Genomic DNA, 24399 nt, shown 5'->3' on the forward strand with positions numbered 1-24399 from the left:
GAACATGCAAACTCCACACAGGGAGGCCGGGATCGAACCCACGACCTCGGAACTGTGAGGCGGACGTGCTAATCAGTCGACCACCGTGCCGCCCGCGCACTTATCAGTCCTTGTTAAATTTCTGGCACAGGTTTACTGTATCCGGGGCCGGTTGTATCCATGTTTCATGTGTAAAATCATGTAAACCTGAATACAATCAAAACAATCTACTTGGGTCACCTTAACTTGCGTACCAGGTGGTGGATATTTACCATCAGCAAAAGCAGCAAAATATGGTATGGTGTGTTCTACTATCACAATTCTCAATGTTAGTCGTGTTGTTGGTGGGGCGGGGCAAACACCAAGATGTATCATAATATAAATTCTAATATTTTTTAGTTAGGCTTTGTTTATTAAAAGGGCATTTATAAATATTCTACAGGAGGTGTACCAGGTGGTGTACCAGGAGGAGTGCCAGGTGGAGTGCCAGGTGGTGTGCCAGGTGGGGCACCATTTGCAGTACCAGGAGGAGGTCCGAGATTTCCAGGCACCGGTCCATATTCACCAGCAGCCAAAGCAGCAAAATATGGTATGGGTAGTTCTTCAGCTGTTGCAATTTTCAGACAATATTTAATAAACCTGCCGGAATGAAGGCAAAGATTCAATCAACGTGTAAACACCATGCCTGTTTTTTTTCTTAATTGGGAATTACAGGGGGAGCAGGGCCAGGGTTCGGAACAGGAGGACTGGGAGGAGCACGAGTAGGAGGAGTGCCTGGTTTGGTACCAGGAGGAGTCGGAGGTGGACAATACTCTCCTGCTGCAAAAGCTGCCAAATATGGTACAGGAAATACAGCACAGTAACTCTGATCATGCCCATTCAGATATTTTTCCAAATCGGTTTTACTTCCATTACTTTTGATTTACAGGAGGAGCCGCACAAGGATTAGGAGGCGGCGGATTGGGCGGAACCGGTGGGGGAATAGGAGGCGTACCAGGTTTAGTCCCGGGAGGTGTTGGAGGCGGCCCATACTCTGCTGCTGCAAAAGCTGCTAAATATGGTACAAGCAAATAATACACCTCTGTGTGCAATTGATACACCAGTTAACCGGCATGCTTAATTCATTTGAATCTTGGGATACAGGAGGACAAGGGGCAGGGCTAGGAACGGGAGGACTGGGGGGAACAGGACTAGGTAGAGTACCTGGTTTGGTTCCCGGAGGTGGACAATACGCTGCCGCTGCTGCGAAGGCTGCCAAATATGGTACCGGAAATAAAACATTGCACATTCAGAAAGATGTCTGTTATGCTTGTTTGATTTCCCACAATTATGAGTTACAGGTGGAGCAGGAGCAGGGTTAGGAACGGGAGGACTAGGAGGAGCAGGGGTAGGAGGGGTACCTGGATTGGTACCAGGAGGAGTTGGAGGTGGACAATACTCTGCTGCCGCAAAAGCTGCTAAATATGGTCAACTGAACACTTGGAAAGATCAAGTACATAGTTCAAATCTTGTTTGGATTTGAGTAAACATGCTTTGTTTATCTTGATTAGGAGGAGCAGGAGCAGGGTTGGGTGCAGGAGGCCCAGCGGGACAAGGAGGAGTGCCCGGTTTGGTACCGGGAGGAGCTGGAGGTGGACCGTATGCTGCTGCTGCAAAAGCTGCTAAATATGGTAAACACATCAAGTGCCATGAAAAAATGGTTTTCTCCTTTCTGTTTTCAGATTTTTTTTTTTTCCCTCACAAGTTTTTGTTTTGGATCCTCATCATGTGATCAATACCTCCCAAGTCAATACAAAGTGAAGTTTCTAAATGCAGATTTGATCTACTCATGGGAAAATTCTAAACCAGTCTCGCCATGTGAAGAAACGGGCATTAATGCTCAAAAAGCCTTCAATATGATTGAGTTCAAACTACCTGAAGAACGGCAACATATCTTCGCTGTCCTGTGAAAAAGACGTATGTCCAATTTTGTTATTTTGAAGACATTTTCACGCTCATGCGAGATCCGTAATGCGGAAACTCCGTTCATGTAAAAAAGTCAAAAATGGTCATACGTGTTTTTCACATGACAGCGCCAATATTTCTACCAGAGTGATGCAAAAGATTCTTCCTCTCATTTTAAGTGTCTTAATATGCAACAAAAAAAAACAAGCAAGTTGCAAATACTTTTTCATGGCACTGTACATAATCTCGTTTGGATTTCCAATTTGGTTACCAAATATGCTACGGTCCAAAAAAATATGTAATATACCTGTGTGCATACTATCAGATGTGTATAGAAGTATTAGCCTAAGTTTGAACAATGTATTTGAATCCGTTGTTGTGGTTTAAAGGAGGAGCAGGAGCAGGCTTGGGTGTAGGAGGAATCGGAGGAACGGGTGGACAAGTACCTGGCTTTGGACCAGGAGTTGGAGGTGGACAGTACTCTCCTGCTGCAAAAGCTGCCAAATATGGTACAGTCAAGAAATAGAAGTAATAAACAAAATAAATGGTTTTAAGTTGAATCCGTCTTAATTGTTTTGGTTTGCAGGTGGGGCAGGGGCAGGACTAGGAACAACAGGACTGGGAGCTACAGGTGGGCAAGTACCTGCTTTTGTTCCCGGAGGAGTCGGAGGTGGGCAATACTCTGCTGCTGCAAAAGCTGCCAAATACGGTAAAGTCAATAAAAGACACGAAATGTACAAATACGCTGTACATTAGATGTATGTGGAAATGTTAGTCTAGTTTTAAATTGGAATCATTTATTTGGCGCAGGGTTAGGAACGGGTGGATTGGGGGGAACAGGTGTGCAAGTACCTGGTTTTCTCCCAGGAGGAGTTGGAGGTGGTCAATATTCTCCTGCTGCAAAAGCTGCCAAATATGGTACAGGAAATGACATTCAGAGAATTTTACACATTACACACTCTCTGTAAATCGTGTTAGTCCACTTTAAATGGTTGAAACGGATTTCATTTCCTTTCGTTCTGAATTACAGGAGGAGCCGGAGCGGGATTAGGAACAGGAGGACTAGGAGGAACCGGAGTAGGAGCGGTCCCCGGTTTTGTACCAGGAGGGGTTGGGGGGGGTCAATACTCTGCTGCTGCGAAAGCTGCCAAATATGGTACAGGAAATAAAACTAACAGCGACATGTAGTCATGTTTTTTTTTATTTTATTTTTATTTTTTTAAACGTGCTTAATTTAACATAACTTTGGTTTGCAGGAGGAGCAGGGTTAGGGACAGGAGGCCCGGGAGGAACAGGAGTAGGAGGAGTGCCTGGTTTGTTACCAGGAGGTGGACAATACTCTGCTGCTGCAAAAGCTGCCAAATATGGTACAGGAAATAAAACACACTCATTTTTAGTTAGTCATCCACACACATCCACCCGGAGATTTTAAAATGATTTGATGCAATGATATTGCTCTCGTTTACCGAGCCCTAATAGACTCGTTTTCTTAAATGAGATATAATTCAGTCTAATTATTTGCATTAGGGGTTTCGACAGGAGGTGGAGTAGCAGGAGGAGTAGGACTGGGAGCAGTTGGAGGTGATCAGTACTCCGGTGCAGCAAAAGCTGCAAAAATTTGCAACATTCGATTTTTTTGGGGGGGGGGGAAAATCCAAATAAAAAATGGACATTGCAGTTATCATTTGATTTTGTGACCTCTCCTAGGCGCCGTTTCAGGAGTGGGTCTTGCGTTGCCGGGAGCGACACCACACACAGTCAGCGGCCTCCCGGATGGTTCTGGTGTTGCCGTGGCCGGTGGTACCGTTGCTGGAAAGCCTCGTAAGGCGCAGGGGATGTCACTTATTTTCTCACATGAGCTTCTTTGTACATTTTTTTCACTTGCCTGCTTGTTCTTGTTTCTACAGCAAAGGAAATAGGTCCTTCCGGAAGTCCTGTTCCAGGTACTGTTCAATTACATTTCCTTCTTGTAGACCTTGATTTATGGGTGTCCCAAGTTACACGTTTTTATCATCAGCCCTGCTCGGAAAAAAAAAAAAAAAAAAAGCAGCAGTACAACTTAGCCACAGTACAGTATTTCATTTACATGCTGTACATTCTACACAGTCATGTACTGAAATGTACGTTTTCACACATGTAAAAAACGCATTGCTTCTTCTCCCAGCTATTTACCACCTTGAGCTTGCAGCATCTAACTCTTCTGGTCAAACCACCTGTGCTCCCTTTCTTTTGGCAGGCCCCACCCCTATTGCCACAAATGGCAAGGCCACAGAGCTCCCACTGCCCAGTAAGACCGACCATTTGCTTGCAGTCTTTCTTCATTCATCCGTTCGGCATCTGCATGCCGCTTGGGCGGGTTAGCAAGTGGGCTGACGGCAGGGATGGTGATCCTGCAGAGAGTTGTAGACCAGGACAGGTTAATCAGGCTCAATAATTACTGACGGTCACACCCGCTAGGGTGGTGAAGTGAAATGCAGTAAGTGGCTGACACCGTAGTATCCGTGTTCAGGGAATATATCAAAAGGGTATCGATGATGATAAGGAAGGGAAAGGACCATGATTTTATATAATATAAACAATAATGTTGAAAAAGCTGCTAACTATGCTAAAATATGGCCTAAAACATTACATTTACGGCATTTGCAGTTCATATTTCGACAGCTTTTACATTATTTCCTGTAGAGAAAATTAACTACGTAACAGAACAAATGAATGAGTTTGTTTTCGTTTTGGTCCATTTTAGACAGCTGATTATGAGACATTATATCTAAGGCCTGTTTGGTAGGAAACTGCCCTTTCCCTCCCAATACAAATTGGCCACTAGTGTAAATATAATTCACAGACTAGACTTAACCTTACTGTCATTTGTTTTTTTTGTTCCTTATTTGCTTTTTTTGAGATTCGGTTTAATGATGAGGACGCTTGCAATTGCACTGAAAACGTTTTCCTGATGCAGGCTGTGCTACCTTTAAAATTCTACAGCAGGAGTTTTTCATGATTTTGTGTATATATATATATATATATCTATATATATATATATATATATATATATATATATATATAATGTATATATATATATATGTATATGTATATATATATATATATATATATATATATATATATATATGTATATATATATATATATATATATATATATATATATATATATATATATATATATACGTATATATATATATACATATATATATATATATATATATATATATATATATATATATATATACACAATATACACATAGATAGATAGATAGATATGTGTGTGCCTGTGTATACACAGACTATGTTTTTTTTTCTTTCACCTCAATTGTGGTCACATTAAATGCTTGAGTTTAACTACCGGCTTGTTGATGTCTGTCTATGTTTTAGCTGGTACAAAAGGTGAAAGTCCAGCGGGTAAGTGTGAATGAACCGTCTCTCATTTTTCTTATATTATCCTTTTATTCATTACACCTCAGAACATGGCCTTGCCATCACACATGCCGAACATCTCATATTTGATCCAGTCATGAAAATTTGAAATCGCAATTTCCTGAATGTTAATTAATACAGTTCACGCTGTCGCCTTTATGGAAAAAAAAAAAGTCAAACAAAGGAAATTATTTTGAGTAGTACATCATAGCGCGTTATAGTTATCATTAGAAAGCATGTAAAGGAGCCCCTCATCAGTCATTGCAATGAAGATAACGTCATAAATTTCAGGAGCTTCACTTATTTCAGGAGCTGCAATACATGCTTTTGTCCACATGGTGGAGACATAGACAATGAAAACAACTGTCTTCTGTACGTGGCTTAGTTGATCTGATCTTACATTTTGCAGGTGTTGGTGTTGGCACAGGGAGCAAGGCACCAAAACCAATTCCACAAGGTACAAAAGATTCATTTTTTACATAATGTCTACAAATACAATACACATAATTGTATTCTTCTACGACTATCATTCATAACTGTTTGACATGAGGCAAGCGTGCAAGGATGTAAAAAATATTAAACCAAATTTGTTTGGTCTACAAACAGATATCTATACTTCGAAATTTCCAGCACTGTAACAAAATCAGTAATATGTAATTCTTCATCCCTACATTTCATTTACAACAGCATTGAATGTAATAATACATCATATGTACAAAATTCTAATTAAAAAAACATCTTCAAATTAAATAGACTTGGTACATTTTTTACTGGTCTTCTGCTCCACAGGCACTGGAACAGGTGTTGGTCCAGACGGAGTAGGTTACCCTTATGGAGGCAAGTTGTCCATTTTGTATTTTACTTAAAATGTATACTATTAATGTTATAAGATACAGTGAGCAACTTTTCTCTATTCTTGTGTGGGTCAATCTATGTGCAGTAATTTGGTTAAGATACTTATCCTTATTACATTATATTATATTATATTATATTATATTATATTATATTATATTATATTATATTATATTATACTATGTTATATTATATTCTCTGTCATTATAATTGACACTTCTCATCTGTCTATATTGTTTTGTTGCAGTAGTTCTAATGTACAGTATACCGTTTGGTGTGACTTAAACTATTTTTAACAATGTATGACATTTTCTTTTCTATTCTATAGTTCCTTACGGGGCTGGCACTGGTATTGGAACTGGAACAGGAGCTGCAGTGCTACCTGGTGCAAAGCCCTTGAAAGCTCCCGGTGCGTATAAAATAAATACAATTAAAAAAAAAAAAAATCTGGAAATCCATTCCTTATTTAGCATTTCAACAACATTGTCGAATTCCTTATCTCTATTTGTTTCCCTTTCCCTCTCATAGACGTGGGGGGAGCAGGAGGTGGAGCAGGAATCCCCCTGGCAGCAGGAGGCTATCAAGGTTAGACATCACATATACTGTCAAAACCACAACTTGTATTTTTTTTTTTGGGCTAAAACAGTCATTTAAGTTGTAAAACTTAAACTATTGACATTTATGGCAGCCATATTAGTTAACACAACAAAGCAAGCAAGTTGTTTGTGCCAGAACAATTTGCTGAGGTTTTTTTTTGTTTTTTTTTTAATATCTTTAAGTCGGGGGCCAATACAAGGGACATCTAGTTCTGTAAACTTTAAATTTTTTGTTGTGTAATGCGGGAAAGTTAATTTTCTACAAGTTTGTTGCCTTGAAATTTTGAGTTCCCCCTTTTTTTTTTTACAGTTTTTTTTTTTACAGTGTATTTAGTCCAACATCAAATATGGATTTTTTTTTTTTTATATATATATCTGTACGCAAGAAACACAATCTCAATTCAACTTCGCTGATATGAAAATCTGAAACAGGAAAAACTGCCTTCGCTGTGTATATGAAAGGGAGTCACAAACACATTAAGTACAGACTGCGAGAGGTTTGGTTAAACGTGCCGGACAATAATAATGCCCCTCTTTTTGTGTCATCACGATTCAGTGGGATACAGTCCATATCAACGTGGGTATGGACAGGGTATGTATAATTAAACATGTACAAATAAACAAAAACCAAACAACGTTCTGCCCAGTGACTAAAGTGACAGTTGGTCAGGAAAAAGCCATCACTTTGGCATTTCCTGCAAAGGGAACTGATAAGTCTTTTGAACGGATTTAAAGAAAATAAGATGAAGAGAGTAACCGGCGTTGCAGACGTTTGGCACACTTTCATATGTGAAGAAAGTCTCCTTTTCCACAGGCGGTTTGCCGTATCCCTCTGGACTCGGACTGGGTGGTGCCGGAGGAGGAGCTAAAGCCCCCAAACCAGGTAGCTTTTATACTAGCACCTTAAAGCTCACTCGGCACCCTGATGAGGAAGCAAAACAGATGAATGAACATTTTTACTTCAAATATAATATACATTTACTTTCTCCCAAAATAAAGTATGATACTTAATCGATGACTGAATCAAAATTTAAATGTCCACCATGTTGTTAATCAGGCCATGACGGCTATGATGGTATAAAATGTCCTCGTGATGGTAAATACAGCCACAAGGCGTTTACTGCGTTGACCTTCCAAGGTCAAACCCGGCACAATCATAATATTTTTATGAGCATTTTTAAAAAAATTTTTTTACAAGAGTAAAAAGGCAGGCCAACTTGTTGAAAATAAGGCATTCTGATTAAAATCGTTGAGTTAAGATGAAAAATCCACCTGTTTTTAACCATCTTTGGGGACGGCCATTTTGTCACTTCTGTCGACTGAAAATGACATCACAAATAATCGGGGCTCAGATAACGCCCAATCATGACTCATCTTCAGAAAACAGGTGAGCCGTGATTGGTCGTTACCTGTGATGTCATTTTCAGTCGACAGAAGTGACAAAATGGCCGCCCCCGGCGATGGTTAAAAAGGGGTGGATTTTGCTGCTTAACTCATTCCACAAATACGAAAATTAATCCGAATGCCTTTTTTTGAATATATAATATTTATTGAATATATAAATAACATATTTAGTGTAAATTTAGTGACAAATGAGGAAACCATATCGCAAAGGTGATTTGCTTCACAGATGAGCCACATGCATTTCATTTTTAAAATACTCCCAATTGTCACACAAGTGTAAAAAGAAGTTAAAAACACACCTGGTTGGCATCTTTGAATTACTTATGTTGATGTCATTTCTGGTGTTATGAGTATTATTCCTTTCTCATCACCCCAGTGCTGGGCTTCCTTCTTTTGGAAAAATAGAGAAACATAACATGGACAAATCTGAGAAAAGGCCCTTTGATTCTCACTGAAATGAGCTCACATTGCGGTGATTTACAGTTTTGACAAAGCATGGCATCATTCCCCGTTGCCCTGTGATTATTGTTGCGCTGCGCTCGCCGCACCGCATCAAAGTGTGACTCTTTGAAGATAACACCAAGCCCAGGAGACTCCTGACGTAATTTCGCCAAAGCGGACCGGAGCAAACTTGACTCTGGCTATTGTGTGCGTTCCGTTGAGATAGCGAGACCATAAACGAATGACAAAATGTTATTTATGTACAACACTGCTCTCTCCGCAATGGATTATTCACTTGAACTCTTTCATAATATTGAACAGGCTATGGAAATCTCGGTGCTGGTGGTGGTGCTGCTGCTGCTGCTGGTGGTGGAGCATATCAGCCCCAGCCAGGTGAGGATCGCCTCAGATTGTCAAAATGTGAAAGTATATGAATTATATGCTCTCTACCTAACACGCAGGAATGAAATCCTAACCTGCTTTAGCATGAGGCTAATTTAGCATCCATTTTTTTTTCCCCCCTCCCTGCCTGCGCACAGGTGTTTACGTCCCAGCGCCACTGACTCCTCAACAAGGTACGTGACAACCATTTATGATGATAACTATATGATGACGATATACTCGGCACCTTGGATTTTTTTTCCCAATTTTCCCTCTGTGATAAATGGCAGATTATCTGGATGAAATAGGAAGTCAATGCAGTGTGTGCGCGTGTTCAACTGCGCAGATGGTTTGACACACCCAGTGTGCGAATGTACGATAATCTGCATTTTCCTGAACATTGGAGATTATCGCTGGCGGGATTATTCCAAGGAGAGCACGTCTGCTTTCTTAGTTTGCCTGATTGACGTTTCGCAGCGTTGAGGACATCCGCAACCAATCATATTGTCCTTAACTGCACAGTTCATGGCTCCAATTCCAATAATATCATTTGGTATTTTGATTGCTCTAATAATAATATACCAGCGAGCCAACTGCCAACTGTGTGTCTTGTCTTGTTGTCTTTTTAGCCAGTCATTACCATGGTGATATTTCAGTCAGTCTTGCCATCATCGACTTTTTTTTTTTTTTTTTTTTTTCACAAAATCTCAAGATCCAAATTGCTCACGACTTAGTTAGGCTGTCAAATCAATCATGCGATCATGGTTTATTGCTCCCACTCCTGTGTGTTTCTTTTTGCAGCTAAAGCAGCCAAGTACATTGGGAATCCATTGCAAGGCTTTCTGGGCGGCGCAGGAGGAGGAGGAGGAGGCGGAGCCTATAGAGGTAACAGACTTGCGTTCCACAAAAACGTCTGGAATTCTTAATGTGCGTGTACGGTAGCCGACTGGTTAGCGCATTTGCCTCACAGTTTTGAGATCGTAGCATCAAAGTGGCTCGGGTCTACCTGTGTGGAGTTTACGTGTTCTCCCCGTGCCTGCGTGGTCAATTAATCGGATTAATTTATTTTTCAAAATAACATATTCTAACATATTTTATACAGATATTTATTTTATTTTTTTTTAACTTAATCAATTTTTACACAAATATGAGCATGGATAGAGCATGCGAACGGTGGGCGTCAAACAGTCTAAATCCCTCGTCATGTCACAGTATTTGCAATATCATGATATCGCGATATTAAAATTGCCACAATATACCCGATAATATCGCGGTACGAACCTCGCGGTACGACACTTAGCACGATATTGTGGGGAGGTTGGCGATATTCGTAAAAAGCAGGGATGTCGCAATATCGTGATATCGCAATATTTAAATTGCCACGATACTCTACATCGTCATCATCATATCACGATATTAATAGCAGCAAATCTGTTTAAAAGCCCAAGTTGTTTTCCATGTTGTGATAAGTATCGTATCGTGAGGTTCATACCGCGATATTATCGTAGCGTGACATTTGGATATCGTGACATCCCTATAAATCATTGTCTTATTTTTTTTTTTCATCCCACTGGGCGGCACAGCTAGGGGTGAGATGAACGATCAGGGGTGTAGGGCAGTCTTCAAGTGCCCACTTCACAGCCCGGATGTGTTTCACTCCCACCAGCACATTGCATTTAAAGAGAATGAAAAGAGCTGCTGTGATTGGCCATGATTGAAGAATGGCTGCGACCACTCCCACAGTGGCGCAGCTCTCCCTCTCGCATTAACGTTGGCCTGCGCTCATCTGCGACATTACCAACATCGGGTCTAGCTTTCCCCAAAAGGAAGGGAAATCGTGGAAATGAAAAAAAACGATCACTTCCACAATGAACTATTTTTGGAGATACAATTATTAGCTGTACAGGCATTTTCAAGCGCTTGACTGTTGCGCAAATGTAAAAAAAAAGAGGACAACCACTGTAAAAACTGTCGTAAAACATTAGGTGACCACATGTATGGAGTCTCACTGCTTTTTGAAGGCAAGTCTGTTGAAGTCATTGAACTTGCTGGATAATTGTAGTCCCTTCTCATGGAACCGAACCACCCAATTATACTTGACACACACACAAAAAAAAAAAAAAAAGCCACAGAAATAGGAAAACACAGCAGTAAGGCATATTCGTCCCCGATAATTGTGATGTTTTTTGGAACGTGGCCACTGTCGCGCGGCCGCACTTTTGCTGAGCTGCAGCAAGAATGCCGTTCTGTTCCAAAGGCTTTTCAAATGCTAACATGCCGTCCGTGCATGCTAATTGTTTTCTACAGGCGGAGGAGCAGCAGCATGCCAGGGCAAATTCTGCGGCAGGAGGAAGTAGATGCGATGTGGCCTGAAGAAAAACCATGGTGCTACTGCATGAACTAGAATGTACATTTCAAAACACAAATTGTTTTTACTTACTTGACTTCAACGTATGCTCTTATGCAAACCCACCGACCGAGAGTTTTGTACTTTTTTTTTTTTTTTTTTTTTCTCATGTGACAAATATTGCTGACGGTGCCTTTAATCGTAAATGCGTGAACGTCAATTTGCTCTAAAGTCCCGGTGTACTTCAAGCTCCTTCCTATGATTACTTGTCCAACTTTGTGTTCTTCATGTGGCTTGGACATATGGTGACGCAGCGAAAGACTGCTTGTCTGCCAATGCGACCTGCGCAGGAGGCTGGGGCGCCATTTTCAATCTTGAAACAAGGCAAGCTGAAATGTTGCGGCGCTGCACCTCAGCTCTCCAACCCGTGAGAAGGCAGTTTTTTTTTTGCGGCCAAATCGCAACACCGTCTCGGGCCCTCCTTCCTCGCTGCTATTTTTAGCCCCATTGGGTATAAAGTAGTGGCAAATGGGACTCCAGCCAGCCCATCTGTTCTCACCCCCCCCCTTTTTTTTTTTTTTTTTTTGCTGATTCTATATTCTATTTGCCCAAGCGTTTGAAAAAATGCTCTAATTTTGACAAATGCTTTATTGATATCAGTCTCTAAAACGGTGTTTGCCTTGTATACTTTTATTGTTTCTGGAAAATTTGCTTTGTGATGGTTTTTCCTCAATTGTCATTTCAGGAGTTATTTCCATGTATGTGATAAGTTTCATTCAAGCTTCTAACTCATATCTTATTATTATAATTGTGTGGACATGCAGTAAGACCTAGCCTTTGCATTTATTCATGAATTGTAGTACAGAATAACACTTTTGTTTAATGGGTTGCGTCAAAGCACCATTGTTCATTTACTTGAGCTGCTTTAGAGGGGTGGAAAAAAAAAAAAAAAAAGGAAAAAGCTTAACCGACCAAGGTTTCATGGGTGCTGTTGCCAAGTGGCCCCTTTTGTTTTCTCTCTAATTGTGTACTGTATTTTGTACTAATATGAAGGTTGGTGGCATTGGTTCGTCCACTCTGAGCACTTTGAGCCTCGCTGGCTCAGACGTGCCGTGGGATACACTTCATCTTTATTTAAAACTATTTCTATTAGGAGGAACATTGTGGTTTTGCACTTTAAAAAAAAAAAAAAAAAAGGTTTCCACACACACATGCACACTTTCACATGACTTAATATATCCTGCCATTGTATTAGCATCATCAAATAATTAAATGAAATGTGTTTTAAAAAAAAAAAAAGAAAAAAAAAAGATGTCGTCCTCTTTCAATTAATTGGCGAGTTCTTTAATAGTGAAACAAGTTAAGATGTTCCTTCGCCTCAGCTGGGTAACTACTACTTTTTGGGCCATCTGGAAATAATAAAGGACTGAGCCATGATGCAGACGTTACATAAGTCTGGAGGACTGCTCGCTGCGGGAATCAAAACTGAGGTTGGTCGCAGGCGGGCGTTCCAAACCACCCGGCAGGCCAAATACTGTCTTCTTTTCACCTCGGAAACATTAACTGAGACGTATGATGAATTTTGTTCACAATTTCAAACAGTTCCCGGGCGTTAATAACGTGACATATTTTCATCGAAACACCCAAAGGATAAAGAATTACGACAGACTTTACACCCTGTTGTTTAAGCCTCCTGAAAGTGAGCTGATTTTGAGGGGGCGGTCTTTTCACGTGAAACCAAACGCAGAGAGCAAGCTGCTGAAGCACAACCCGGAGTGGGGAGAAGGAAAAGCAAGTGCAAGGGAATACAATGAAAGCATTTTCAGTCACGGAGGCAGCGCTTCATACACTGCACTAAACCCCCCGAGGCATTTAGTAAGTAGATGTATAATATCTCGTCATCCCAACGCGTTAACAACTTCAAAGTCAAGCATGTGCTGTCATCAGAAGCTCACACCGTTATGGCTAATCTGTGCCTCCAGCAAAACTCAATGCAGCTCGACTTACCTCGAGGCTTTGGCATGATACGTGTATTTTGGTCTGGCCGTGGCTTGAAAATGGCGGAGAATGGTCATACACATGTCATACACAATACTCTATTATACAAACTTAGCAAAATAATATAGATGTATAGGCATATAGATTAATAATTAATCCTGTTATAAAGATCACCATGAACCTTAACATAAACAAAACCTTCTGCAAGACTACTTTCAATAAGACCATTTCAGTCTAATGGCGAGCATTTCAGTATATCATATGAGCGCAGTACAGTATGTTAGCACAATATGATGTGTGAGAACCTTTCATATATATTAAATGAGAGCAATTTTATATGTTATGCGGGAGCATTTCAGTATGGAGTGAGAGCATTTCAGTATGACGTATATGAGAATTTGAATTGCATGTGAGAGCCTTTCAGTTTCTCATCCATTTTCCTTCCGCTTTTGGGTTTCACGTGTGTACTCCTGATAAGAGGTTAACATATCGTATTCTAACATTGGGAACAACAGGAACGCATTTGTTTTACGGTACCAATGTGTCTATCGATCAGTTCATCAATAGGAAGTTTAAATATTAAACCCACAGTATGTTCCCAGCAGTCGTTTCCCTACTTCCCGCCCACCAGTGTCCGCCCCCGTGACAAGGAAGGGCGGGCCCAACCATGCTCGACCAATCAGCGTCGTCCTGTGGCCGGCCGAGCAGCTTTCATTGGTTCTGCTGCCCTCTTGAATGAAGCCCCGCAGAGGCGCAGACCCGACGCGGGCAGCAAGCGGCAAAACCCGAGCCCACCGCTGCCAACATACCACCGGCCCGAGGTGGTTGGGCACCGGTTATCCGTCTCCCAGAGTCTTCCGGCTCTCTATCGGAGAGTGAATGCGGTTGATGCTGTTCTGCTGCACCTGGAAGGACGAGCGCATGGGAGAGGAGGAAGGTAAAAGAAATACAATTAAAGGGGTGTTTAGAATGATCACCCGAGTACACCGGCCGGGCGGGACTTGCTCTCACGTTGAGATGCTGCTGGGCAAAACAAGTCGAGCGGTTTTTTTACTCCGTAGTTTGCGTTTCCTCCCATATGTGTTGTATTTACAAAAGAGTGTCAGGCTGCACGTCCAGATGGTTAACTAAATGAGGACACGTTGCCTTCTTCGTCATGCTTGCGTGCAAGTGTTCACCTTCAGGTCATGCACATAACACACACACTCTTCATTCTAGTCTATATTTATTTGTCAAGCGTTTTCTTCATGTCCCTGAGCTGAATCAATGGAACTAACTAGCTCACATCCATCCATCCTATCTTGCTACCTAAAGTGCTGTTTTTTTATTTTTTATTTTTTTACATATTTGTCACACTTGAATGTTTCATATCACAACACAATGTTTAATAATAAATACAAATTTATCTGGCTCTCTGGTTGTCCTGCTGCATAACTCACGAGAACTTCAGACTAGGGGGGCGAATTTGTTGGTCGGTCACATGCAGGATTTTCTGAGAGACAGCAAAATGTATTGTTCCCAAAATTCGCAGCAGGTCGTCCAGGTTCTGATGTGACAAAGCGACCCCGAGACCAACACACCCCAACATACCTTTCTAGCAATTTTGCAAGGAGGTACCAATATATCGTAACTCTAGCCATCTACAGTAGCAACGTACGTACACAAAAAAAATAAAAAAAAAAAAAAATAAAAATATATATATATATATATATATATATATATATATATATATATATATATATATATATATATATATTAGAGATAGTCAGACCAAAAAAAAAAAGTGTTTGCCCTTTTTTGGTGTGTTTGTTTGCCTTTTATCTGAGCTATTAGAGTCTTTTAGTGGCCGTTGCATACGCCGGAGTCTGCAATAATGAGCAAGTGAAGTGCTCCATAATAAAGAGACAAGGTGATAAATATGAATTAATGAAGAGATGGGGTGGAAGGAGAGTGGAGAGACATTAGTGGCCATCACCGGCATTGCCCTCCTTGTCAAAGAGATCAATAAAATTATATTACAGCAAGCCATTATATCATCTGTGCATACAGGTAGTTTTACGAGGTGGGGACTCAAAGATAAAAGGATTTAGGCGCAGTCATGGATTTATTTTTTATTTTTTATGCCAATAGGCAGCTGTGATGAGCTTAGCACATGAAATGGAAAATGAAATTCCGCGATTAACAATTCCTAAGTGGTCATGACTGTTATTAAATTTGCACTTCTCTAGCCATTGCTGTGTTGTTACGTGAGTGTCAGTAGTCATTACCTGTTTGCTTAACAGTAATTACAGTTAATTACTTATTTTGCTCCACTGCAATTAGCAATTTACTTTGACATCCTATTATAGAATAATAACATAATGTTACACTTACGTCATTGCTTATGTTGTGAGTGTCAGTAATTGATTGTCCTGCCATTACATGTACTTTGTTGTTTCCTAAGCATTCACTAGTAATTACTATGTTATTGCAACCACTCTCACTACTCACTTTAGGGTGTTAAATATTCTTGACTGTGTTGTTACATAAGCACTTGCTGGTAATAAACCCGTTATTACACCTTTATTTATCAGTAATTCTTTGCTTTTACAAGAGTACTCATTGCGATAAACCTTTTGTTACACTAATTACTATGTTATTTATTTTTTTTTTTTCAAAATAGTGACGCTACATTTTTTTTTTTTAGGCACGTAATAATTACTATATTATTACATTTGCACTCTTTAGTCATTACTATGTCGTTACAATTGCCCAGTACTCCAGTTCCATTCATTCAAAGTCTGTTACAACGTCGTGTAAAGCTTAGGACTGCGACGGCCCGCGCTATCCGCTGCGAAGCAACATATTGACCGATAATGTTACAGGAGACTAGCGTCTCTTACGCAGCCTCTCAATGCATTTATGCCTTCATGGCCTCAGATGTAAAAGGCTGTTTGATGCGCTTTTAGATGGATTAACTTTCAAATGTGCTTTAAGTGAGCTGTAATGTCTCGCTGTCTGTTGCCGCTACTTCGGCCTCCTCCACTTTTCCACTGACGGTTTAATCAGCATTTCTTTCACGGAAGCCTGAATAAGCGTTGCTAACGCAGCTGCTGGCGTTGTTTGGAACAATGAGTTAACTCCTTTTGAAATGACAGGATGATAAGGCGCCACTTTGATTGACACTATTTGAGAGATATGAATCCGAACAATGTTTGCAGTGGAGTCTTAACGGCGCTGCATCGTATTTACCCCCCTTGCACTGTCGATCTCGTTGCAGCTGGAGGACGTTTGCCCGTGTGTGCGGCGTGCAAACAAAGGATCTACGATGAACAGTACCTTCAGGCTCTCAACACTGACTGGCACACTGTCTGCTTCAGGTACAGTGCGGGTGCTGTATTGAAGTTAACCCAAACATATTTTTTTTAAGGATGTGTTCTATGCAGGCCCACTAGTTGAAACACAGCATTTTGATTAATATTGTGTTTGTGGAATATGAGTTAAGCAGCAAAATCCACTTGTTTTTCGCTAGCTCAGGGGGCGGCCATTTTGTCACTTCTGTCGACTGAAAATGTCATCACTGATGCTCAGGGCTCAGATATCGACCGATCATAGCTCAGCTTCAGAAAACAGGTGAGCCGTGATTGGTCGTTATCTGAGGCCCGAGATTCTGTGATGTCATTTTCAGTGGACAGAAGTGAGAAAATGGCCGCCCCCTGAGATGGCTTAAAACGGGTGGATTTTGCTGCTTAAAGTCGAAGTCAACCCAAACATATTTTTTTCAAGAATATGTTCTATGCAAGCCCACTTGTTGAAACAAGGCATTCTGATTAATATTGCTTTTGTGGAATAAAGAGTTAATCCACCCGTTTTTAGCCATCTCAGGGGGCGGCCATTTTGTTACTTCTGTCAACTGAAGATGACATCGCAGTTGCTCAGGGCTCAGATAACGACCAATCATAGCTCAGCTTCAGAAAATAAGTGAGCCGTGATTGGTCGTTACCTGAGCCCTTGTATTGTAATGTCATTTTCAGTCAACAGAAGTGAAAAAATGGCCGCCCCCTGAGATGTCTCAAAACGGGTAGATTAACTCTTATTCCACAAACGCAATATTTATCAGAATGCCTTGTTTCAACGAGTGGGCCCGCTTGAAAAAAAATATTTGAACTTTAACTCAAAAACTCTTAAGATGGGGCTCTTATAAGTCAAGGTGCCATTAGTTTATGTTGCTTTGCCTGCTTCGATTCAATATCCACCTCCGGCACCACTTTCCCTTCCCCTTTCACATTTTAGTTCATCTGAGACGCTCAGCAAATTGACTCCGGCTTTGTGGAAAACTCAGCACTCGGTGCGTCCACTCGTGAGTTCCATCGGCGCGCTGCTCTGAATGGGTAACATGAGGAGGATATCGGGACGCGTGGCTGCAAATCTTTTGTGCGTGCGCGTAGGCCTCTCCGGTGTCCGTGTGTGCGTGCGCGCGCGCGCGTGTGTGTGCCTTGACAACCGACGCTCATTAATGGCGCTTCCGCACTGCTTTGTGTCTCTTTAAAGCCGTCTCGTGTCGCCTATTCAGCCCCCGAGTCTTGTCAGCTCCTTTACAATCATTTGCGGGGGTCATGTATCCGCCATGAGCGTCTGTCCACTCTGCTCTTATAAATAACAACAAACGGAACGAATTAACCCTTTCATGCATAGTGGTCACTACAGTGGACATCTATTTAAAAGTTGCTTTCGCCTATATTGATTAATCTAAATTTTTAAAAATATTTTTATCCCTTTCGTGCATTAATTATGATTTCATGTTATTATGTAAAATATAAATCTATTTTTTAGTTTAATTAATGTAGGCGAAAGCCACTTTTAAATAGCTGTCCACTGTAGAGACCACTTTGCATGAAAGGGTTAATGAGGTAAAAGATAGAGTTGCTCTAAATCATGGGCAAGAATGTCATTACTTTGGGGTTTTTAAGGATGTATTTATTATATTAGACTATTGTTTTTTCCAGGTGTAATGACTATACAAAGTTAAAAAAAACAAAAAACTTTGGGGGAATTTTTTGAAATATATACACTAAAACAACCTGTAGATTCTAATAAGTGTAGGTTAATAATTTTCGGCCAATTCAACTCATTCACTGCCAGACTTTTTCAGACCCTCTTTTACCCTAACGTTTGAAAAATTTTGAAAAAATATATAAATAAGCTCCTGGGATTGAATGGCTGGACTGCGAAAAGACAAATAAATACCTCAATGGCAGTGAATGAGTTAACTGGGTAAATTTAAATACCACCACCATGTCAATGTGACCAAAAATGTCCATCTTTGTCTTGTGTGACTCTAAAACTTTTTATTTATTTATTTTTGTGAACACATTTCAGTCTAGAATCAAATATGTCAGGTTCTTTCTCGGCAGGCACTTTCTCAGCCCTGTGTACAGTAAAACGCATCGTCATGGTAACTAAAGTGATCTCGGAAGTTGCATTCGATAGGGCTGCCCTCACAAAACGTGAACATGTGATTTGAACCACAGTGTAAATATGTTGTATTTGCGGATAAGATAAAATAAAATAACTTGAGGATGCATGTTATACAGTGTCATCAATGCGCTCTGGAAATAGAGCATTTAAAAATAAAATTTGACCTTCTTGCCTATGATGAGTGTCTGCAAACTTGTGATCACAACTGTACGTGACTCAGTCGGTAGCGAGGTGACTCCTCCACGGAGGTTTAATTTTTCTTCGGATTTGTTTGCTGTGTCCTCTTGAAGTGTGGCCTGTTATTTAACTGAAGCAAGGATTTCCATGGAAACAGAAGCCTTGGCTTTGGGAGTGAAACCCACGTGGAAAGTGGAATTGTAACATCAGCTGGACAGGAGCTTAAATGCCAAACGTCTTACTAGTGTGATCAAATTTGCCTCAAAAGATGACGTGTGACAGAAATGTATATTTTGTTTTGGTCTTTCAATGAGGGGAAAAAAAGGAATTCTATTTTATTTATTTGGGGACTGTTTAAAGTATCAATTTTCATTTGGAAATCCGTTGTACAGATCGGTCATCTGGACTATATTAATCATGAACATTGGTTCATTGCCTTTGTACGATTACGTCAGTGTTGCCAAGCCAATTAAAAATTGCCACTAGCATCATTGCTACTGCAGCAATGAATGTTGCTGATGATTTTCAGTGTTGTCAATGTACAGTTTGTCCAGCAGAGGGCGCACTGCCACTCCCCATTTGGAACATAGAAGACAAGCGAATGCAGTCGTGTACGACAAACGTCACAAAAACAGTGAGCAATGATTGAAACAAACTACTAGAATTTGGGGGTATTTCAAAATGGAGGTTGGGGTGTTTCTCTGACATCTTTATGTGTCATCTTGTTGAACGTTTGCTTGTGGGGACTAAATGTTTCCCATGAAGTTTGCCCCGAACATGGCCGACAATTAGTTTGCGCGTTCAATTCGACCTTGCAAAGATAATTTTTACAGTATCTTTTTGAAAATCTTTTGACGTTTGTTGTGGTGCAGTATTTCAATGCATCCTACTGAGAGGCGTTTCTAAAATGCTCTTTATTCGTCTTCCATTTGCTGAGAGCATGTGCTCCAATTTGCAGTGATGCTGCATTAAAGTGCAGCAGCGAGAAAAACGAAGTCAGCTAGACACTCGGCACTTTAACAGTCATCCCAAAGGACTGTAAACGCTTGCGCTTTGCACTTTTCTCCTCGCTGCACGGCGGCCAAGTGTGCGGGGGGGGGGGGGGTGTTAGGGGGGAGAATGTCATGTGTGTCTTCAGATCATAAAAGCAACATGAAAAGGTCCGGTGCTGCTTTGAGACTCTGACTACATCAGAAAATGTCCGAATGATGTCGCTATGGTAACAGTGAGGATCGCCTCGAAGAGAAAAGGCTGCAGTGACTCAGCTGCTTCTGCTTGCAGAGCAACTCTGCCTGGCAACGCAAGCTGCAGTACACGAACGCAAATTGAGCGAAGGAAATGCGACGATGGATAAGTGGCTTGTGCACTAAGCTTTTTTTTTTTTTTTTTTTTTTTTGCGCCGAACACGTATTGGCAGCTGCGAAAAGCGATGATATTGATTGGTATATTTTGGAGTTTGTCTGCACATAACTTTCGGTTTTCCTGGTCAGCTCACTTGTGCAGCCTGGTGTGAGCGTTGCCACAGTGACGCCAGAGTTCCCCACAGCTTTCTTAATCAACCATTTGCTATCTTTTGCCTCCGCACATCCCAATTCACATTTGCAACATGATATTCACATCCATATATATATATATATTTTTAAATTGGAGATCATGTATTGACAAAAATAACTTGCTTGGTTTACTGTTGTAAAAATATACCTGCCAACTTGTACGTTTTCCCCGTATTTTATACGTTTTTTGATCTTTTCAAATTGTGTACGCCGTATAACAATTTTTGCACGGGGGGAAAAAAAGAAATTAAAAACTCGTTTTTTTGTTAGACCGATCTCGTCTTGCCCATTTCGCCTCTAATCCGGAGCGTCCATTAGCGATTTTGACCGCAAACTTCGGCCGACTTTCACGAGCAAAAACTTTTGGCATGATCCCCCACAGTGGAGGCGAGCTGTGGTTCATTTGTACGATGCAGGACCGCCCCCTCAAAACTGGCTGATGAAAGCATGCCACAGACCTGTTATGACACTTTGGAAATGTTTGAAAATCGGCATGTCTGTCAAAAGTTTAAACGTAAGACAAACAGAAAAAAAACTTGCTAAAAACAAGAAAACAAGTACCACAATCGGTTTTCTGTGCCATTCTAAGGACCTTGGAGGATCTACTGAAAATGAAATGAAAATGAGACCAATATGAAAAACACCTCCCCATCAGTGTGATGGTACTACTAATCTACAACCACAAATATAAAACAAAGATATAAAATTAATACCACTGTGTTTTCTATTTTCTTTGTTATACAGTAGACCCTAACTATAAGAATCAGCGAATAAGATGCATTGAAAAATATAGATCTAATAAGAATTTTTATTATTTTGAACCCAAACATTTTTACTGATGTTATTTAACTGTCCATCGAGATCAGTCATGCACTTTTACTGTCAGAATCAAGAGAGGAAATGCGATAGCTGGCCCCAACTAGTTGTTTCAACGATTGAGCCCGTGATGTCATAGAGTCAAGTGCGTTCCCGGAGGACAGAGCCACAACAGGAAGTAGTTGAGGCCAAAAAGGCAGCTGCGCTGTGGGAGGAAACAAAGGAAGGGAGAAGCGGAGTAGAGAGTGTCATTGATGACAGCGACTGCCAGGCTGTGAGGCTCGTCACGCTTCTGCGAGTTCAGCATCAGCGCGGCGGACGTGAGCGTGGCTTTTAAGTGTCAAAAGCACGCCTTCAGTCCTGTGGGGGAAATGTCAGCAAAGAATCAGCGCAGCAGGAGACAACTTCAGCACACCAAGTAAGTTGGATGGCTCAAGTCATGCGCTGGATTGAATTTTTCAACACGATGCGCTCTGATGGCCTTTTATACACTTGATTCTAACCTTTAAGGAACATTAATTTACAGCACTCCATTCTTTTAATTCAATCCATTAATTCAGATATTATCTGAATATAAGACCAATACCCCCCCCCCCCCCCCCCCAAAAAAAAGAGATTAAATAACACCCATACTTATATTATTTTAATCTATTCTAAAGATTGATCTGCGGTGACTGGTGATGCATTTGACTTGTTGTTTCACTTGCCTTTTTGGGATTATAGGCAAGCCATTTTAACTGATTGTGAGTGACATGGATGGGGAAATACATGCTTCAAAGTGTGAAATTAATTAATTGCTTTCAGCCACTGAAAAATCTTGGAAGAAAGTCCAAACGTGGCATTCTGATTGACATTGTGTTTGTGGAATGTGAGTTAAGTAATAAAATCCGCACATTTTTGTCCATCTCAGCGGGCGGCCATTTTGTCGCTGTCAACTGAAAATGCAACCAATTATGGTTCCGCTTCAGAAAACAGGTGAGCCGTGATTGGTTGTCACCTGAGCCCTGGGCAACTGTGATGTCATTTTCAGTTGACGGCAAGTGACAAAATGGCCGCCCCCTGAGCTGGCTAGCTGGATTTTGATGCTTAACTCTTATTCCACCAATGCAATATTAATCAGGGTTAGAAAATGTTCTATGCGCCTCCACTAGTCTAAACACGGCATTCTGATTAATACTGAGTTTGTGGAATGAGTTAAGCAGCAACAGTCCACCTGTTTTTTTTTTTTTGCCATCTCAGGGGGCGGCCATTTTGTCACTGAAAATGACAACACAGTTGTTCAGGTAAAGACCAAGAGTCACCTGACTTGTGAAGCTAAGTCATGATTGGTTGTTACCTGAGCAACTCTGTTGCCATTTTCAGTCAACACTCGACGGCAAGTGACAAAATGGCCGCCCACTGAGATAGCTAAAAACGAGCGGCTATTGCTACTTAACTCATATTCCACAAATGCAATGTTAATCAGAATGCCGTGTTTAGGCAAGTGGAGGCGTGTAGAGCATATTGTCAAGAAAACATTTGGGTTGACTTTTTCTTTAAATGGGTGTTTCTTTCAGAGGGATGTCGCTTCTGAAATGTCATTGTGAAGATAACATTGCAACTCACTTCCTAAATTTATGCTCACCAGGCATCACATCAACTCTTAAAACCACTTCAGCTTCTGTCTGGATGTAAATACACAATTGACTTCCTCTTGTCTCTATCATTGGTGGACGCGTACATGAGTTTTTTTTTTTTTTATTATTTTTTTTTAATGCTACTAAAGCTTCGCCATTCATTTTACAATAATATAGCTTGCTATTCCTCCAACATTTATTTCTATATTGTATTCATGTTGTATTCGATCAAAAATCACTGTGCTGTTCACGTCAACAAGTATGAGAACATAAAACGTTAAAATGGACAAAGAGGGACTATTAGGCAAAAGTAGATGACTGGTTAAGAAACTTCACACGAGGCAGATTTCGCAAACGCTGTTAAGTCGACAACATTTAGCGAAAACGGTGCTTCCGGTGTCCGTACTTGAAGCCAAGTAAGACAACTTCCGGTGTACTATACCGTACTGACGTCACATTTTGCTGCTTAACTCGTATTCTCCAAACGCAATATTAATCACGATGCCGTGTTCAGACTATTTCAAAGAATGTTTTGGGGTTGACTTCCGCTTTAATTACAATATTGCAGTGTTGTATAGAACACCATAAAGAATCCCCTTAGCATAAAAATGAGTGGTGTAAACAAACAAAACAGTGACAAACGTCTGACGCACGAACATTCAAATGCATGTAAATGAGTCAATAGGTCGTATCTGCCTACTCATATCTGCGGTAATAATGTAGTGAGTAATAATGATCTAATGAATAGCATGGTGTGCTCATACAAACTTGACCATACATTAAAACGGACAACATCTGCTTACAACTGTGCCTTACATCTTTTTACGTTTGACTTCTGTAGCATTGTGGTGTGTAGGTTAATTAGGGCGGAGCCCTGGAGTAGGACAACAATCTTTCTTTCCTATTTCTTTTGGTTCAAGTACAATTGCCTGTGCTCTTCTTTTTTCATCTTTTTAGCTGATAGACAGAAAATGTCATGAGTACATTTTACTCTAAAAAGACTATATTTGTTTTAAACAGAGTAAAATTTACACTTGGAAGAGAATAATATTCAGAGTAAAATTTACACAGAAAAACATTGGAGGGGTATACTTGAAAAAAAAAAAACATTCAAGGATTTTCACTCAGAAATTCGAGAGTTTTTGAGTCAATTTTACCTAATTTATGAAAAAAAAAGGGACAGACTCCAGAGAAGGCCACCCTACCACCTGAGCCGTTACGCTCCTAATGTGACTTTTGTAAATGATTGATGTCAGGCGGAATACTTGTACCTCCAAAAGGAGACAGGATTTTTTTTTGGGGGGGGGGGGGGGGTGGGGGGTTATTTACTAGCTCACAGTAGGTGTGACATGTGGCTCATTTGTTAGAGCGGCTGTTTCGGTTGTTGGTACGTTCCTCAACCCTTGTGT

The 24399-nt window shown here is 40.7% G+C and overlaps 2 protein-coding genes across 13 annotated transcripts in view; both read left to right on the plus strand.

Moving 5' to 3' along the window:
• The window catches only part of elna (elastin a), a 74956-nt gene extending 62382 nt beyond the window's left edge, over positions 1 to 12574 (plus strand). For 7 of the 11 annotated variants that reach the window (XM_086035069.1, XM_086035070.1, XM_086035068.1 and 4 more), the window contains 26 exons: positions 422 to 568; positions 694 to 819; positions 908 to 1039; positions 1123 to 1242; positions 1320 to 1445; positions 1530 to 1649; positions 2313 to 2432; positions 2510 to 2632; positions 2734 to 2841; positions 2954 to 3079; positions 3180 to 3290; positions 3451 to 3504; positions 3631 to 3744; positions 3831 to 3866; positions 4160 to 4210; positions 5311 to 5337; positions 5762 to 5809; positions 6142 to 6189; positions 6533 to 6613; positions 6733 to 6789; positions 7357 to 7392; positions 7615 to 7683; positions 8967 to 9038; positions 9185 to 9220; positions 9828 to 9911; positions 11334 to 12574. In XM_086035069.1, coding sequence (XP_085891195.1) covers positions 422 to 568; positions 694 to 819; positions 908 to 1039; positions 1123 to 1242; positions 1320 to 1445; positions 1530 to 1649; positions 2313 to 2432; positions 2510 to 2632; positions 2734 to 2841; positions 2954 to 3079; positions 3180 to 3290; positions 3451 to 3504; positions 3631 to 3744; positions 3831 to 3866; positions 4160 to 4210; positions 5311 to 5337; positions 5762 to 5809; positions 6142 to 6189; positions 6533 to 6613; positions 6733 to 6789; positions 7357 to 7392; positions 7615 to 7683; positions 8967 to 9038; positions 9185 to 9220; positions 9828 to 9911; positions 11334 to 11383 — 2222 coding nt within the window. In that variant the 3' untranslated portion in view covers positions 11384 to 12574. The remainder of the gene's footprint in view (positions 1 to 421; positions 569 to 693; positions 820 to 907; positions 1040 to 1122; positions 1243 to 1319; positions 1446 to 1529; positions 1650 to 2312; positions 2433 to 2509; positions 2633 to 2733; positions 2842 to 2953; positions 3080 to 3179; positions 3291 to 3450; positions 3505 to 3630; positions 3745 to 3830; positions 3867 to 4159; positions 4211 to 5310; positions 5338 to 5761; positions 5810 to 6141; positions 6190 to 6532; positions 6614 to 6732; positions 6790 to 7356; positions 7393 to 7614; positions 7684 to 8966; positions 9039 to 9184; positions 9221 to 9827; positions 9912 to 11333) is intronic. The other 4 variants (XM_086035072.1, XM_086035079.1, XM_086035074.1 and 1 more) reach the window with 3 other exon arrangements.
• A 1491-nt stretch (positions 12575 to 14065) lies between these two features.
• The window catches only part of limk1a (LIM domain kinase 1a), a 42806-nt gene continuing 32472 nt past the window's right edge, over positions 14066 to 24399 (plus strand). Inside the window, exons 1-2 of one of the 2 annotated variants that reach the window (XM_086036118.1) lie at positions 14066 to 14308; positions 16631 to 16730. In XM_086036118.1, coding sequence (XP_085892244.1) covers positions 14251 to 14308; positions 16631 to 16730 — 158 coding nt within the window. In that variant the 5' untranslated portion in view covers positions 14066 to 14250. Of the gene's footprint in view, positions 14309 to 16630; positions 16731 to 21420; positions 21793 to 24399 lie in introns of those variants that run through there. The other variant, XM_086036119.1, reaches the window with a different exon arrangement.

This window comes from Filicampus tigris, chromosome 7 (genome assembly GCF_054856515.1).
Source record: "Filicampus tigris isolate MCC_2025a chromosome 7, RoL_Ftig_1.0, whole genome shotgun sequence".
Classification (NCBI taxonomy): domain Eukaryota; kingdom Metazoa; phylum Chordata; class Actinopteri; order Syngnathiformes; family Syngnathidae; genus Filicampus; species Filicampus tigris.